This window comes from Liolophura sinensis, chromosome 1 (genome assembly GCF_032854445.1).
Source record: "Liolophura sinensis isolate JHLJ2023 chromosome 1, CUHK_Ljap_v2, whole genome shotgun sequence".
NCBI lineage: Eukaryota > Metazoa > Mollusca > Polyplacophora > Chitonida > Chitonidae > Liolophura > Liolophura sinensis.
In genome coordinates, this window is record NC_088295.1 from 33,765,520 (window position 1) to 33,782,756 (window position 17,237).

At 37.0% G+C, this 17,237-nt stretch overlaps 2 protein-coding genes across 7 annotated transcripts in view; one reads left to right on the forward strand and one right to left on the reverse strand.

Moving 5' to 3' along the window:
* Positions 1-6,862, reverse strand: part of LOC135479605 (sorbin and SH3 domain-containing protein 1-like) — an 80,522-nt gene extending 73,660 nt beyond the window's left edge. The window contains exon 1 of the mRNA XM_064759533.1: positions 6,241-6,862. Within this exon, the coding sequence (XP_064615603.1) occupies positions 6,241-6,336 (96 nt within the window). The 5' untranslated portion in view covers positions 6,337-6,862. The remainder of the gene's footprint in view (positions 1-6,240) is intronic.
* Positions 6,863-6,975: 113 nt separating this feature from the next.
* LOC135476211 (rap1 GTPase-GDP dissociation stimulator 1-B-like) overlaps positions 6,976-17,237 on the forward strand; it is a 35,044-nt gene continuing 24,782 nt past the window's right edge. For 5 of the 6 annotated variants that reach the window (XR_010445103.1, XR_010445107.1, XR_010445105.1 and 2 more), the window contains exons 1-5: positions 6,976-7,114; positions 8,481-8,549; positions 10,298-10,396; positions 12,300-12,431; positions 15,877-16,002. Coding sequence is in view for 2 of the 6 variants with exons in the window: in XM_064756166.1 (XP_064612236.1) it covers positions 7,111-7,114; positions 8,481-8,549; positions 10,298-10,396; positions 12,300-12,431; positions 15,877-16,002 (430 nt within the window). In the remaining 4 variants the exon portion in view is untranslated. The remainder of the gene's footprint in view (positions 7,115-8,480; positions 8,550-10,297; positions 10,397-12,299; positions 12,432-15,876; positions 16,003-17,237) is intronic. The other variant, XR_010445106.1, reaches the window with a different exon arrangement.

Sequence of the window (17,237 nt, forward strand, 5' to 3'; positions counted from 1 at the left end):
GAGACTTCAATCATTCAGATCCAAGAATGATAAATTAACATATCTCATGGATGAAGAGTCAAAATCAACTTTGGGATATCACAGAACATTCCATTCATTTCTAATTATTATACTACAAAATTCTTGATCCCCTCCCCTTCCCTCTCCTCCCCCAAATGCATGCATTGTGTACATGTATGTACAGTGTGTTCAATCTTTTTCTTATCTAACCAAACTCTTAATATCCAAGCGAGAAAGATGGAATATTGCAATAAAATCACTAGGGGGAATATGAAAATATTACAATATGGTACAAGTGAATGTAATTCAGAGTGAATCATGTAAGATAAAGAGTTAAACTAAGCATGCACAGTTTTGAATGGGTGCAATGTAAAACAGTATTGTAATGAGCATAGACACTTAGACACATAGGCATACTGTATCACATCTGACTCTGTACAGGTAAGAAACAACTAAGATTGTTTGTCTGATACTAGTCTCCTTTCTGGTCTCCTGTCTGTCCAGTTAGTTTATCCCACTTGCCCTCACTCACGGAGAGGGCAGATTAATTTCACGCTCGGTTAACTCAAATCTGACTCTTCACAAAAGGCGGAATAATGATGAGGAATTGATGTGGACAAATTTGTCAGTAAGTCTCAACTCTACAATGCAGTTTTAAATGTGTGTCAGCTGACAGTTAAAATGTAGCTACAGAAAAATTCAAGGTAAACAACCGCAGCATTGGCAGTTTAAAAAAAAAAAAAAACAACAGGTAAATATCAACAAATGACAAATGCTGTCAAGTACAAGTACATCCAGACTAACATACACTTTATAACAGAGTCTGTGTACATGTACCCATCAATGTGTGTAAATATACCCATAACTGTACATGTCACTATGAATATCAGACTACTGCTGCAACACATCAGTGTGGCTGACAGAGCTCCATACTGCGCTCAATATGAATTCAACATAAATCCAGGTTAAATCTGTATTATTTTTCCTTTTCTTTTTTCTAATATGAAGACGTAAGATGCTCTTAAAAGATACAAATAAAGCACAGCAGTACTTTTACCAATGATTACCAATTTGAAGCTACATTAAAAGGACATACTGCTGACCTCAAAAAAATTGTGCTGTTATTTTGGACGTCATCTACATAAAGTTGAGACTTCCAGATGTCGACTACGCATATCTGACTTTGAGCGAACAGTCAAATGTTCAGTTTTACCCCAGGTTTCCCTTCGACCATTAAATCAATCAAATCGCTGTATTTAGAAGGCCTGCTTTTTTGGGAGTCTGTTAGATCCCCTTGTTGTCTAGACAACGGGAGATGTACAGCGAACATAAATGTCAGACATGGTATTGTGTTGCAATTATGTGGTCTACCATTTAACTTCAGTTCTACGTAGAAATCGTTGGGAATTCCGAATACTTTATAAAACATTATTGACAGAAAGAAGGGTCATACATTTTACTAGACTTAGAATTCACTTTCAATCTATCAAATTGTTTACATGTGCGATCCACGAGTGAACTCTGCATCGTGAAATCTTTGCACTGCCTCATTTGCATTTTATCTCGTAGAGGGGTCAGCTTAGACCAGTGACGGATGTCCCCTTATGATTCTTTCAATTGATATTTCTCAGAAGAGGTAGGCCTAAGAGGTTCAGTTAGGATTCAAATGCAACTCTTTTTTATATTTGGCTGAACGAAGTCAAAAATTCTGAATTTCTTTTGGCAGTATGTCCCTTTAAAATACATGTACATGCAACCTAAATAACAAATTACACATGAACACATACACGTAGACAATTCTTTTGGTGTTTACCTTCATTTTTAAATGTATCTACAATACTATACTGCAACGTGTGTACCTTAAAACAATGCACATGAACATAAATTGAAAATACAGTATGTACATGAGTACCATGAAGCCCTGCCCCTGCTTTCTCTCACTGATAATGTGTTCAAAAATCTGAAACAACGTTAATCTATATAGATAGGGGCTTCCATCACAGCTGTCATTACCAATGACTGAACATTGTTAAGGGATTTAACCAGAGTTAAGTTCAAGATTTCTCGACCCCAGCAGACACACACATAGGTGATATAGACACAATGACCTCAACACAAAAGCTCCTTTCATTTCAAAGCCATGGTGGATTAGACATATAGGATGACAAGAGTGCAAAGAATACAGGGAATAATACACTCCCTGTTAATGTATACCTACATGCAAATGTATTAAAAATAATTGCCTTGCATGCACTGACTGAGCATTCACAATCCACTTCTGCTACAGTCCTACTACTTGTATAAGATTAATGTTAATTGAAATAAGTCTGACAATGCTAGCTGGTATTCAAATGAGGCAAGAGATAACAAACTGAAGAAACTCGCACTTGAATCATCATTATTTCAACATGTTCATTTGGGATATGTTTCCGTAGCCCTATCGGCCCTCCGGGTTTTCGTTAGAATGTTGTTATTTTTCCTCTCAATATCAATTATATTAAAATTCCTATCATTTTCATTAGCCAGAATATTAAAAAAAAACATCCTTCACTGGCCTTCCCTATTCTTTTTTTCAACTGGGCTGGGTTACACAAATCAAAGAATTTTTAATGATGGCCTTACATGAATTACAGGACATGTACATGTGCAGCCACAGCAGAAGCTGAGATCTAATCATCATTCATGTTGCAGATACAGCAAATGTGCATGTGTTTATAGCACTAAGTATAGCCATGGAATGTTGGAAGCAAATAAGCAGTAAACTAAGCTTTCTTGATTCTGTTGTAAATGAACTAGACATATTGTGTATTACACAAGAATAAACGTGCAATTGAGGAGTATTAATTCCTGAGTATTTCAGTTTAAATCAATCATGTAAATTACATAGATGCACATGCAATTTACGTCTTCAGAGAGCACATACAGATGTACATGTATACTGCAATTTGGACTTAACACTTGAGCAAACACAAACAGAAGCGACCATGGCCAGAAAGATTTCTAATGTGATGAGTTTCTGTCAATCTTCTGTCAATGTCTGGCCTTATTCGTGAAATCTGTACCCAAGCTACACACTGCATGCCAAATACAATACAGGTAAATGTAGGTAAATGTACATGTATGTAGCAATAAAATAATTGATGGTATATATAATAGACGTATGTACACATACATACATGTACATGTTGGATTAGTAAATGTAAATCGAGAAAACTAAATGTGATTATATCCATTGGTACATTTGTACGTCTAAAAAGAATAAGAAAAATTCAATGAAAGTGAAATAAATTAAAAAGACAAAAAAACATAATGAACATTGTATTTCAAAGATTTTTCAATCTATTAAAGGCCAAAATAGGTGGAACACACAAGTATATATGCAGTTATTCAAAACTACAACAACATGGTTAAAAACTAATCAGACTGTTAGGAGTAATTCCTACACTAATGACCCAATCAACTGGCATTATTAATTGGCGCTTTTGTAACAGGAAGTGATGACTAATATTTATAGTACATGTATACATAGTATTTATAATGTACATTCATAAATAAGGTGTGCTCTTAGCAAGTTGGATCCATGAACATCCACACTGTATCTTCAGATTCCTTTAGCCCTCCAATGAGTATACATTCAACATATACATACTGGAATTCTTCAACATTTTCAGATGTTTGCAAGGTGTTTAATTCAAGCATATTCTGAAGGCATTATTTCGTGTAGACTGATAAAACTGTACTTTTTGTGAAGCCTGAAACTGTCCAATCCAACCGATGTAGTTTGTCTCCAAAATCAAAGTAAAAATGTGCACTTAAAGTTGCTCTTTCACATACGAAAAGGTTGAGGAATTAGCATACATGAACTTATCACCTGCTGATTACTTTAGACCAGCAGAAAATTAAAAACAGATTAGTTGCCAAGCAGATTATGACTCAAGGGTTTGATGGCATTCAGAAATACACCAGGATACAAGTTAGTGTGTTAGGGATGAAATTTGGTGCAGTATACGTACACCTGCCATATAAAACAGTAGTGAAGGCTAAAGAGCTATATATGGCGTATGAGAGATACGAGTTTTTGGGAGTTCTGCGTGGGGGCGCTCCCGTATATACAGGAAGTTGGGGTTAGAACGTTGGGGGGACACCGTCTTCACGCATGAGCGTTAAGCGAATGAAGTGTTTTCTAACCCTAACTTATGGCACATCTGTGAGTGCCCCCATGGGGAACTCTCAAGAACTCGTATCTCTCATGGGCCCTATACCTTATGAAGGTCAAGACATTCTCAACAGGTGAAAATGACAATAATATATATTGGAACATACACTATATAGCCATCTAGGGCATACACAGACTACATGTACCACTTCATTTTACGACAGTGATTAAGCTGCACTGGAATCATAAATCATATCAAATTGTTGTAAAGAGATGCAATGTAAACAGAAATAAAATGGAGAGGAAATTGAAACATTTCAATAAGATGGTACTGTACTTAGTGAATGTTGTTAGAACTAAATACTCTGCCCGTAAGTGGGAAGGTCTGCAGCAGCCTGCGGATGGTTGTGGGTTTCCCCCAGGCTCTGCCCGGTTTCCTCTCACCTTAATGCTGGACGCCGGCGTACAAGTGAAATATTCTTGAGTAGGGCATAAAACACCAATCAAATAAATAAATAAATAAATAGACCTAAATAGTATGTAGATTAAGTTCTATTCATGTGGATAAAGTTCATAATCAAGGGTAGATGTACAAATCACGTGCCCAACCACTTCCTTTAAATGTAAAACAGTAGACACTTAGGGATTTATCCAGGAATTTCTGGCTGTGTCTATACATGTATTTAAAAAAAAATTAGGCCAGGGAATCTTGAGTTTTCATGTTTTTCACTTGACAATTTGGAGAAGAAATTGAAATTTCGAAATCTAAAATTTTTTCGAACTACATGTATACATTTGATTTTCTGCCAGTGTCCTTTTCAGAGAGGCTGTCAGGCTCTATAGCACATTTACATGTATTTCTACCACTGATTGACAGTAATGAGTATACATACAGTATAAACCCTACCAAATATTATAATATGATTTAACATTTGGTCTATCACAAAACTGTTGTGTGTTCTGTTTCTGTATTTCCCATCCCGTAAAAGCTGATCTGAGCCAATGGCCTGAACCGTTATTTATATGCTAACCTACTTCGGTCAAGTCTTCAGCTATAAATATATACAGGCATGCTTGTGGCTGTCTACACACATCATTCCTCAGCTGAAAGCTTAACTACATTCCAGAAGTCTACTCAATGGCATGTCATTGTATTGGAAAAAAGTGGTAATCAGATTGAGTCTATAATTAATAGTATTCACATACACATAATAGTATAAGCTGTGAATCATTTAAACTCAGCTATTTATAATTCATAGATACTGTGGTTTCCTGTTATCATCACTGAATGAGCTCCAGTACTAATGATTTTAATTATACATGCACACACACCTCTTTCCAAAAATGAAACATAATGCATGTAGATAGCTTAGAACATTAAACTCAGACTGAAAACATGTACTCCTAAAAGTATAGTTAATAGATAATTATTAAATGTGTATCTTAGATGCGCATGTATGACACAGGCATGTACACTGTATAGAACTTGGACTCTTGGAAGACTACAAATAAAGTGCCATGTATACACACTGGCATAAAAATGAACAATCCATACACAAGCCTAATGATAACGGGTGTGGTCATCGTAATTTGCGAAGATAGGCACATTAATTATTATGGTAATACCACAGATAATTTACTACAACTTTTCACCAGCCTAGAGAAACAGGGTCCAGATTAATTTAATTAACAAATAGTACACCTTAATACATGTAACGGATTATTATTCTGATTGGGCTGTCAACCAATAAATCAGTAATCCACAAGTAGCTTCACCCTGAGCTGTCAGTCATATGGCCAGGTACAAAGCTTACCAAAATTAATTGTAGCAGTTACTTGTAGATGATATGTCATCTACATGTATTAAATATGGTACCGTAGCTGGTCAACAGTGTAGTGTTTAAATTCAATGATTTGGTGCATATACTACACCTTAGGCGTGTCGCCCAGCAACTTGTCCACAATATTTTCCCCAGTCTATACACTAACGACATATAGATAATTTACTACAAGTTAACCTACACTGTTAGTTGAGAAAGTCCCCTGCCCCCCCCCCCCCTCCTCCCCCACTGGGTTTTACTTACCTTGGCCACCCTCAAAGGAGCGTTAAAATCGCTCCCTCCCTGCAACCGAATTCCCCAGGGTGCGCCGCCCCGTAAAACAACCGTAAACACTGCCATTATCTTCTTGTCGAAATCGCCATGAAGTTAGCAACGAAACTTGGGTTCACAGACGAAAGTTCAGAAGAAAGCTGGAGACGTCGTAAGTCCGGCGGAAGTCAAGTCCCTCCTTGTGGGCTACCGTAGATTATCGGCCGGCCCCAAAACTTTCCTAACAAACTTCCACACAAATCGACCGTAAAATCCACAGTTTGTATACACCCTAGCCGGCTCAAAAGATGCTCCCCGACAAGCGCTCAGCTGAAAACAACGAAGTTGTCAAGCGGACACACAAGCGAAACACTCTGTCACGGTGTCAACTGTTTATCGGAGTGTGACCCAACTCAAGCTCTTTCCAACTTCTTCTGAGAAAGTCGTATAAAATAAGTCCGTTCCGCGGTCCGCAAGAAAAAGTTGCCTACCTTAACATTTTTGTGTGCTCGAACTCTCAAAAACCCACTTGACATGGACTTGACATTTCGGGTCACCTCGAAATCTAAAGATGATTGAGATAATCAAATTGTGGACACAGTCCTACAGTTTGACGTAGGAATATTGCAGAGAGTGTGTAGTTCTGAGTCTGACGAGCACATTGCGCGGAGGAATACAAAGGGCGATAAGTCTGAAGTACGGTGACATCTACTTCCGGTACAACATCATTTTCTGCCTGACAACAGTAGCGGCTTGGTGCAGAAATGACACCGTGAAGATACAACAGAATCTGAGAATGACTTGACCGTGAGTGACCCGGTGTATTACACTAAACCTCCCCGTAATAACAGTCGGAGAAGCACAATGGGTAAGCGAAATTTGGGCCGCAAACCGAAAACGTGATTGGCTGTTTGGTGAGAGACTGAACGATTTTGTGTGTGGCGCGAGGATTGTGTTGATGGGTGCCGGCGTGCGGCATGAGATGAGTCAAAGAATGGGTCGATCAGGCCAGCATCTGTCAACCGGTCACCCTGACATCTGAAACATTAACAGTCACTAACAAGTCAGCTCAGTCACAGACACTAAATGTGGCACAGTATTGTGATTGTTATATTCCCACAAGTTTCACCAGTAACAGCATTATAATTAACATTATACATGACAATTTAAAATGTAGTTTTACCTGTAGGCCTAGATATGATGATAACATGGACGTACTAACCTACCACCAGTGTTGTGTTGCATTGTGTGTATAGGTTATTGTCTAGAAATGATATTACACCGTGTAATATAGTGTGAAACCGTGTAAAATTTCGTATAGGGACAACAGCAAGGTTTTTCTGACATGGAGAGCCACAGTTGGAATACAAAGAAAGCTCAGTTGTTTTTTTATTCTTTAAATTATTACAGCGCAATGTATATGTAATATACATGACCTGTTGATACATGTAACTTAATGTCAATATGGGGCCGAGGGGTTACCAAGCAATGACCCAGGAGCTCCCATCAATGTGGTCGTTGTGAGTTTACATCTTGTTCATGCTGGCCTCCTCTCTGACTGTGTGTGGGAAGGTCTTTTAGGAACATACAGATGGTCGGGGATGCTGGTCACCGTTGCACAAGTGAAATGTTCTTGAGTATGGTATAAAATGCCAATCAAATAAATAAATAAAACATGTTAATACAAGGATTCTTAGAAAAGTTTAGCTTAGCCTTATGAATTAGACTTTGTGTACAAACACTACCATGTCTAACAGAGGTGTATTAATTCTCAAAACCCTGAGTATTTTCATAATTGCACTTAACATGCATGTCAGTAGCATTTCCTACTAGACATTTTCTCTGTCTGCAGTCAAGAGGATTGCACTTTTGTTAGACCAAAATCGGTTCTCATTATGCTTATATCAACCATTTTTAGCCCACGACCCAGGAGAACTTTAAACTGGAGGCTATCTTCGCAATGTTTAACTTTTGCATGTATGGAATATGGAAAGTGAAAAGTCCTCATAATGGAAAACGCTCAGCAAAGTGTTGATTTTTATTATTTATTGCTGGATGATCTTCCTACATATGGTCAGAGAGGAAGCCAACATGAACTGGACTTGAACTCTCTGTGACTGCATTGCTGAGAGGTTCCTGGGTCATAAAGCCACACTGACACACTAACCACCTCGGCCATGGAGGCTCCCACAAGAGTTGAGAAGGTTAACATAGCAGCTTGTTCCAAATTTCAGGATCAGCAGTCTTTTCTGGAAATCACCGATTTGAGAATATCAGAAACCTATTGCGGTCTTCCAACAAAAGTAAGACCCATTCATCAAAGGATTGCAGATTGAGAAAATGACAGGGAAGAAACAATACAGAAGCTCTAAGTGCAGTTACAATGTAGGAAAATGTCCATTGTTTTGGAAATGAACCCTGTTAGACTTTGTATTGTTAATGTACAGGGTCTGATTCATTACGTTTTTGTATGACTATAACTTATTACTGTGCTACATGTACATGTACACGTATGTTTGGGAATTATTATCTTCAGGTGCTGAGAAAGCATTTGTTAGGTGTTTTGCAGTAGCACTGTTATAGCTATCACCTTTGCAACCAATTCTGTAACATAACATTGTCAAGCAAGACAGTTATTTGCTCATAATGTCACATCAAGCACCTTGTGAAACTACTGCAAAGTTTCGTTTGTGTGCATCCTATGGATTTAGTTTTCGAAAGAAACACATATTGATTTCTAATCATAAATGTTATGATATATATTCATTTCTTCCCCAAGCTCTATGCGGTGTCTCACATGGTACTACAGTATTGGACAGGTCATCAATATTACATCAGGCTCAGGCTCATGTACAGTACATGAAGTGAGTGCATGGGTCTTAGCATGATGGTGCTACAATCTCCCCGTAGATAAACTTTGTATTAACACATCTCTCAAAGACATCTCAGTGCTTTTCCAATGTTGATTTCTCTTGTCCATTGGAATTTGATTGTTTTGGCAAACACTGCATTTTCTTGAGTATCCATGGTAACAGCTCTTGGTATACTAATGACTATGTTGCATTTGAAGACTGTTGGGAGTCTTTAGCAGATTTCATGGTTTAAACATCTATTGTATAAAGCAAACTGCCATTTATGGATAATTGCATGGTTGTGTGTAAGTCTTGCCAAGATTAGCGGTTACATTGGGAGACTTCAAGTATGCCAATTTCAGCTTGTCATGAGACTGATGTGAATGTAAGTCTTTAGTTTGCCGCCAGTGTGAGCATTTGGCTAGCAAAAACAGTCTACATATGTGGTACAGTACATGTATGTGAACATCCACATGCATTAATTGCGTCTCACTTTACTGGAGGATGTACATGTCTGGGAACACCATTTTTATTCCATTTACATTTGCTTTGCGATTTTAATATGTTGTATAACATGTCCATGTACATGTGTATACTTCATTTTGCCCACTGGCAATGTAATTTTTAAGAGCAGCAGCACTTTTCCTGTGCAGAGAAAACTGGACCAAATGCTTTAAAGAAATTTTTAACATCAATATATGACTCCAGATATGTGTATTTTAATAATTAATTTGTAAGTATGTTCATACATACATGTACTGTTATTTAATGCAAAACACAAGTATTCATGGATTTTCACAGAGTTGGTTGTTGTGGCATAACACTATCCCTGTTGAGACTTCAGATTAGACAGCTCATGCGTCAGATCAGTTAAACCACTTATCAGTTTTATATACATGAATTGGCAGCATTGCTGGTAAAACTTCCATGAGTGATGGTGTGTGTTTTGACTAGATGCCATACAGGTGCATTTATGTGACATCATCATACATTTTTGCCAAAGTGGAAAATAAATTTGGTGCCTGAACAATTTAGGAATAAAGAAACAAAGTTTATGAATCAAGTTTGATTGAGTTTACAGATGGCTGTATGATGTAATTGTGTGTGTATCACCATAATGGTTTAAACATGATTGAGCATAGCTGTACATGCATTGTGTTGCAATGATTGAATCTTTTGATGTACATGTTCTGTTGCAGATGGTCTAGTCCAGGCAGTGGAGAAGCTGAAGATCACCCAGGGCATTGAGGAAAGAGACTGCTGTGTGGAGACTTTAATACAGGGCTTGACCAAGGAAGGTAAATATTATGTTATATTCAATATATAGTTGATAACTTTATCTATCTGCATTGACAAATCTTTAGGCAAATGTGTGTATGTATTTGCAGTTGAAAGGCAGCATTTGTACTAGAAATGTACATATATACATTTAAATGCACATGTATATGTAAGCTTGCGTTGATATAATACATTTTTTCTCTGGCCGTATATGGGAAGCTATTGAAGCAACCTACGTATGGTTGTGGGTTTCCCCCTGGGGTCTGCCCATTTTCCTCCCACCATTGTATAAGTGAAATATTCTTGAGTACGGCATTAAACACCAATCAAATAAATAAATAAATAAGTATAATGTTTTTCACCCTTTCAAATGTGTTTGTGATTCTTTCCATGGAGAAATCTTCTTTTCTTGGATCCTGTATTTTGAATTGCATGTCACATTGCTCTATCAGATTGTAGCATTGGATATAATCACTGTGGACATACATGCACACTTTACATGTACATGTATATATTTTGGAAAGTAAGACTTATTGTCAGGCGCAGTGTTTGCCTTACATGTAAATAAAACTTGATGTCTCACACTTGTAATTACATTTCACACTTTTAGTTGCCAGATATGTTGACCTTTAATCTTTACACTGCATGATACTCAAACAACAGTACAATTATTATACATGGGGTGAAGTTGGAATACTACAAATATTTTATTGGTGAATGGTGGAAGCAATGTCCAACCTAAGACTTAGTTGTATTGTCATAATTGTGTGAGTTCTTTGACTTGTCTCTAAAACAAACAATGCTACATCACAATTGGATGCGCATTATCTTATGTATGCATGTGCATATAGTTTCAGACAGTCCCTGAGACTTACAAAAGCTTTACAGAACCTTGTCTATGGCACCATCAAGTCTAGACTGTTATAAGGTATCACACTGAAGCGTAAACCGGCAGAGCAATGCTTTTTTTTTTTATCACATTCACAATTTTCTGTTGACACTGTCTTCCATGATGGCTGATAGTGACACGCAGTATCAGTCAGGGGAGACAAACACGCTTTGATTGATAACAGTTTAATTGATCTGGCCACTTGTAACTGATTAGATCGATCATTATGTCACAGCTCCATTCATGGCTGTGTACTGGCTTGGCTGTGTGAACTGCCTCTGAGCTGAGTAGTCTTAATAATCTGTGTAAAGGATTGGGTCGGTTGTTGTACTGAGCTGTTGTATCGAACACTGTTACACGGCCAGGGAAAAACAACTACACTGAATGCCTGTAATGGGCCTCTTGCACTATGTACACGTACTGTATTATTCTGATTTGTTTGCTTGAGACACAGCCTAAATCTTATAGACTACCCTACAGTGGGCTATTGTTCAGAATGTATTCTCCACGGGGAATCCATTTTTTTTGCCTGCTTTTTCAGCAGATGTGTTGACATTTGCTTTTTTGTTGTGCAGATGAACAAACATGTACATACATCTGTGTAAAGCTACATATATGTACAGATTTCCTCACCACAGTGCAGTGCTCTTGGATAACAGAATGACTAAATACATGTACAATCACATTTTTATGACGTCAACAGAGTGTAATGTCCTTTGTCATGTACATACGCACATTGACATATATAAATATAAGATATTCAGGGTTGAAGGTATGGAATGCATTAGGAGACAAGAACTACTGTACATTACCAGCCTATGTACATATTATACAGATACAAATTTTGCTTTGTCTGTCAGTTTGCAAGTTCTTGTAATTTCATTGATACACATGTCAGGATGATATTAACATCTCTCAAACATTGGCATCCATGTACTTAATCTCTTCTCTGGATATTAATAATAACATGTGGCATATTTCTTGCCTTGATATAAGAAGTCTAAGCCTTGCCCATTGTTTGCTGCTGTTGTCAGATTGTGACAGTGAAGAGGCAGCCGAGAGCCTGGTGGATGATGTCCTGTATAATCAGCTTCGTGAGATGTTACAGGATGATCGCTACAACCAGACCAATGTAGCCCAGCTTGTTGCAGAGCTGGCTAAAGCAGGTAGGATCATTTAGATAATATAGACTTAACCTCTATAAATATATGCCTTCTCATAAGTATAATAAGAGCCAAGGAATTTTTAAGACACAAATCTGTGTACATGTAGGTCAAATACACCAGGTTAATAAACTGTGCTCTTTCCCATGACATTTTCATTTGCTCATTTTTAAATGTGTAAGAGTCTTCATGGATTCTAGTATGTGTGTTGTAGTTCAAGCCTATGCCATTCACTACATTGATTAACCTACATCCATTACATCATTGAGACTCACAAGTGCTTTGTGTATACATGTACATATGGAATAGATACCAAACTATAGACACCTTTGCTCATTGTGAAGGACATAACATTAATACTTTTTGGTGGTACGACCAATATGCTGTACTATAAAAAAAGAAAAAGTATGCAAGCTATTTTGATGTTCAACTTGGCTGAATTTATTTTTCGGTATTTTACGCTGTACATTTCATGGTACTATGGCAGCCTCTCACCATTATACATAGGTGAGAGGCTCTTTGATCGTTGTGCCACACTTGCATGTGAATCACCTTGGTCATGGAGGCCCTCAATATATATGGTTATTTTTTTAATTTTTTTATTTTTATTTTGTGGTACGACCAATATGCAGTCCTGTAATAATGTTTAACAACAGCAACACAAAAAAAATTCATGCACACTATTACTGAGTTCAGCTTAAAAGGGGTCTAAATTTCATCAGCATTGTGTTTTGTCTTGCCTTACAGCTAAGAATACTCTCCTCACCTTTTTTCTTCCCTCATTTATGTATACATGTATCTTGGTCCCCTGAATAAGCCGGCATGTGGTCAGAATGAGTGGACAGGTGATAATTACTTGTGGCTGATCTCATCTGCCCTTCTGCTTCTCACAGGGCCTGTTTGGTTAGGATTATCAGGCCAGGGATTGTGTGCTCTTATTGTGTACATGTGCCACAGGGATTTATTGGCTTGAGAAATTTAACGATGTTCAAAAAATGTCAATACAGGCTTGTGTCAGGGCTGTCTATAAATCTGCAGGCCCCAGGGATTTGCACAGTGCTCCTTAAGGTTTGTTTTATGAGCCACCATTGTTAAGTCCCAAGCTACATGTACCTTATTACAGCCCATATTGCAGGCTGTTAACATAGTTATCCAGAACAGCCAATAAACTATGGTCTTCAAGAGGTTGAGTAATCAGTAGTTTACCCAGTAGAAAAAAATCCCTTATTTCATTGCAGATCATATAAGTGCTGTAAACATTTGCAATAGAATGGAGATTTAAACTGCACAAATGTTCCAGACTTTTCAGATTTTATTACACTTCAGATACGATACAGTATCATTATGTAATATATCCCATCCAAAGCTGTATTTAGGCATCGCACATTGTAGCTAAATGTAGAATGTGTATATATATATAAACACACATTTGTATGAGAGAATTTCATTTGAAATGTGTAGGTTAAATGATACTTTATTATTGGATGATATACATGTAGATGGATTCGTACTACTTGCAAAGAGAGAGCATTCGTCTGTTACTTGCTTGCATTTTGTTGTAATAAAGAAAAAAACCTAACTTTCTTATTGCATCCTTGTCAAAAAAAGGCTTCATGTTGAAAAATTGAAAGAAAATTTGATCCACGTACTGGTGTGTAAATGCACAGACAAATGTTATTGTCACATGTTAATTCAGCTCTTGTGGTATGTGTATTTACAGTTCTTAGGCAGCCAACTTGCAAATCCGCAGTGAAACTGCAGTAACAGTCATTATTTTTATGGTGAGCCTCTAACTATAGGTTGATATGACAGTTTATGTGATATTTTTAGGTATCCATTGCCTGTGGGTTTGACACATACCTTTTCTAGCCTCAGGGTCTTTATAGGTGTTGATTTAATAGATTAGCAATAGAATTACCTGGGTCGCTTCAGTCAGCTGTGAAACCATTAGTCTGACAGCTCACATTTTAACCACACTTTTTTAGGCAGTAATGTGACACATCACTGCAAACCATAAATACATATATGTGTAATTGCCTATCATATATTTATTTACTTACATGTATATTGCTACCACTCATTCCTCTACATTTATTAATTTCACTGTATGTACATTGATATCTGTGCTTTAAATACAATGTCTTCATCTTTTTATGTTGTATTTTGGTAGTATATAAATGTGCAATGTTACTGTTGTAGTATAGTTTACATATATCTTACATATGTAAATTCTTTGTACTTGCACATGTGGATCAACCAGCTCTGGCTTATTGGTTAATGTTACAAACTTTATTTCATATGGCATCGTTTGCCTTTTTAAACAAACAAACACTTTGTTAATATAACCTGGGCAGTATTGTATATGTTCAACAAAAGCCCAATATCAGGCTTTCCACATGTTTAACACGTATGTCAAAATAAGCCTCTTGTCATTTGGTAAGTACTGGCCTCATGGGGATTTTGGTTGCTTTTATCTCCTATAAGTTTATGTTGATAAAAGATAGACAGATATTTTGTGGTATAACCTGGATTTATTATTCTGTCCTCATTTTCTTGGGATATCTGGCTATGTGGCTAGATTCAGGAAATCTACTGTAAAATTGTATATTTATACTGAAGTTTATTACTGTCAGCTTATATCATTTTCTCAGACTTGTCAGACAAATTACAGTTCCTTGTATATTGATTGTGAATGTTGCAAAAATGTTACAAGGTTACATGTATGTGTAAGTGTTGTAGCTGATTTGTTTTGGGATAAAGCTCTTAACATTTATTAGTTGATATATGAGCTAAAGCCTAATTACATCACTCCACATCTGCTGATAACATACCTTAGTATCACCCAGGAATGTTATCTTCTAGATAAACTTCACACAGACTCTAAATTTATACTGATGTAAGAAAAGCCAGGCTTTGACATCCTGCACTGTTCTGGAAATTTCATCACCAACTGTCCTGCAATTAGGTCAAGGTAAATCTGATTTATGCTGTTGTTATAAGCTAGCTTTTGAACCTTCAATTTGTCTTTGATTCAACAAAAAATTTTCCTTTAACCTTACCTCAAGAGGTTTGTCAGGTGTTGGCAGAGGACAAGTGTCCTTCAGTGGATGATAGTGGGCACACAAGCATTTTGTAGAGTTGCTTATTGTCCCCATATGTCTAGTTTCCTCCCAATTAAATGCTGGTCGCCGTCATTTAAATGTAAGTTAAATGTTCTATGAGTAGGGCGTACAACATCAAGCAAGTAAATACATGTAAATGTAAGTAAATTGCCACCATACTCTGACAAACCATGCAGTTACATGTACTCTTATATATATGTACATGTGCAGGTACAATTTACATGCATGTACGTGAAGTAAAGAAATGTAGTGTTAATAATCATAGCCAAACACGTGTAATAATCAAAATGAGACAAATGCTATAGTGTTCTCTGTTCTTGTTGCAGAATCCTTGCGGGAACCCTTCGTGGAACAGAATTTTGTCCCACTTCTATTAACTTTGTTGGAAACAAATGATGTTGCCATGGCAACCCAAGCCTGTCGAGCTCTAGGGAACATCTGCTATGAGAATGGTGAGTGAATAGTTCTTGATTTACACCACCCAGACATAATATTACCATTATTACCATTGATCAAACACCATTTACACATACAAGAACATCTAGTTATGTATAGATCTTGTGCACACACATCCATTCTAATTGGTTACAGATATGGATAAAAGGTGTTGTTTGCCTAAAGCTACAATATACATGTACGTGTTTCTGTATTCGTGGAAATGCAATTTTTCTGTTTCACTTGCTTTTTCAGGACATATACATGTAAAATTACATGTAAATGTGCATTGTACGTCCATTCTAATTGTTTACAGATATGGATTAGAGGTGTACAGTCTAGTTTGCCTAAAGCTATATGTTGTATTTATGGAAGAGCTATTCATTTTCGCATATGCTTTATAAGCACATATCTATTTATGTGTACATTTTTCCATGAACAGAAATTTTGTACATGTATGTTCTTGTACCTCTGGTTTCTAATTATTGTAATCCAAGCAATGTCTGCAATGTCTGAAGAAGCAACCGAATCTCTTTATTCTGGTGACTAGAATGTACAAATGCATTGAAGGTTCTCATCCCAGACTTTTAAGGTGACACTGATTGTGGTGAAACATATGCTATAAAATGCAACCCAAAATCTGGGTTAACCATCAATTATCTTTGTTCAGTAGTTTTATTTTAATACAGCTTGATTAGATAGGGACCTAAGAGTTTAAGAGCCCAATAGTTTTCCAGAACTAAAAATGAATGGCACTAGATGACCCTGGTGACATATACAGACATGATTTTTTTCCGTTTTTTAGCGGAATTCCGCTTTTTCTTTCAGTTTCGATTAATTTACCTGTTTTCCGTTTTTTTTTCTGGGTAGTAACATTTTATAAAGTTCCGATTTATTTCCTCAAAATAAAGTCGAAGATTCTGTCAATTTGCCGATGCATGGCTACCGAAATCTGGCATTGCCGGAGGTTATAATGTTATCTGAATGGAGTCTATTGTCCAGTCAGATCCTGTGTTTCATTAAGCCTAACTGTTTCAACCAATCGGGAACAAGATACCATTATTCGAAGGCAGAAGCAGAGCCAGCCCGGTCAAAATGGCGGCAACGTCTCAGAGTATCGTGGATGGATCAGATAAAGATTTTGATGCGCGTACAGTGGACAAGGGGTTGAAAAACATCTGGAGGTGGGATTGGCTTGAACGGAAGGTCGAAGGGGAATACGTGGGAAAATTCATGAGGAAGATAACATTTG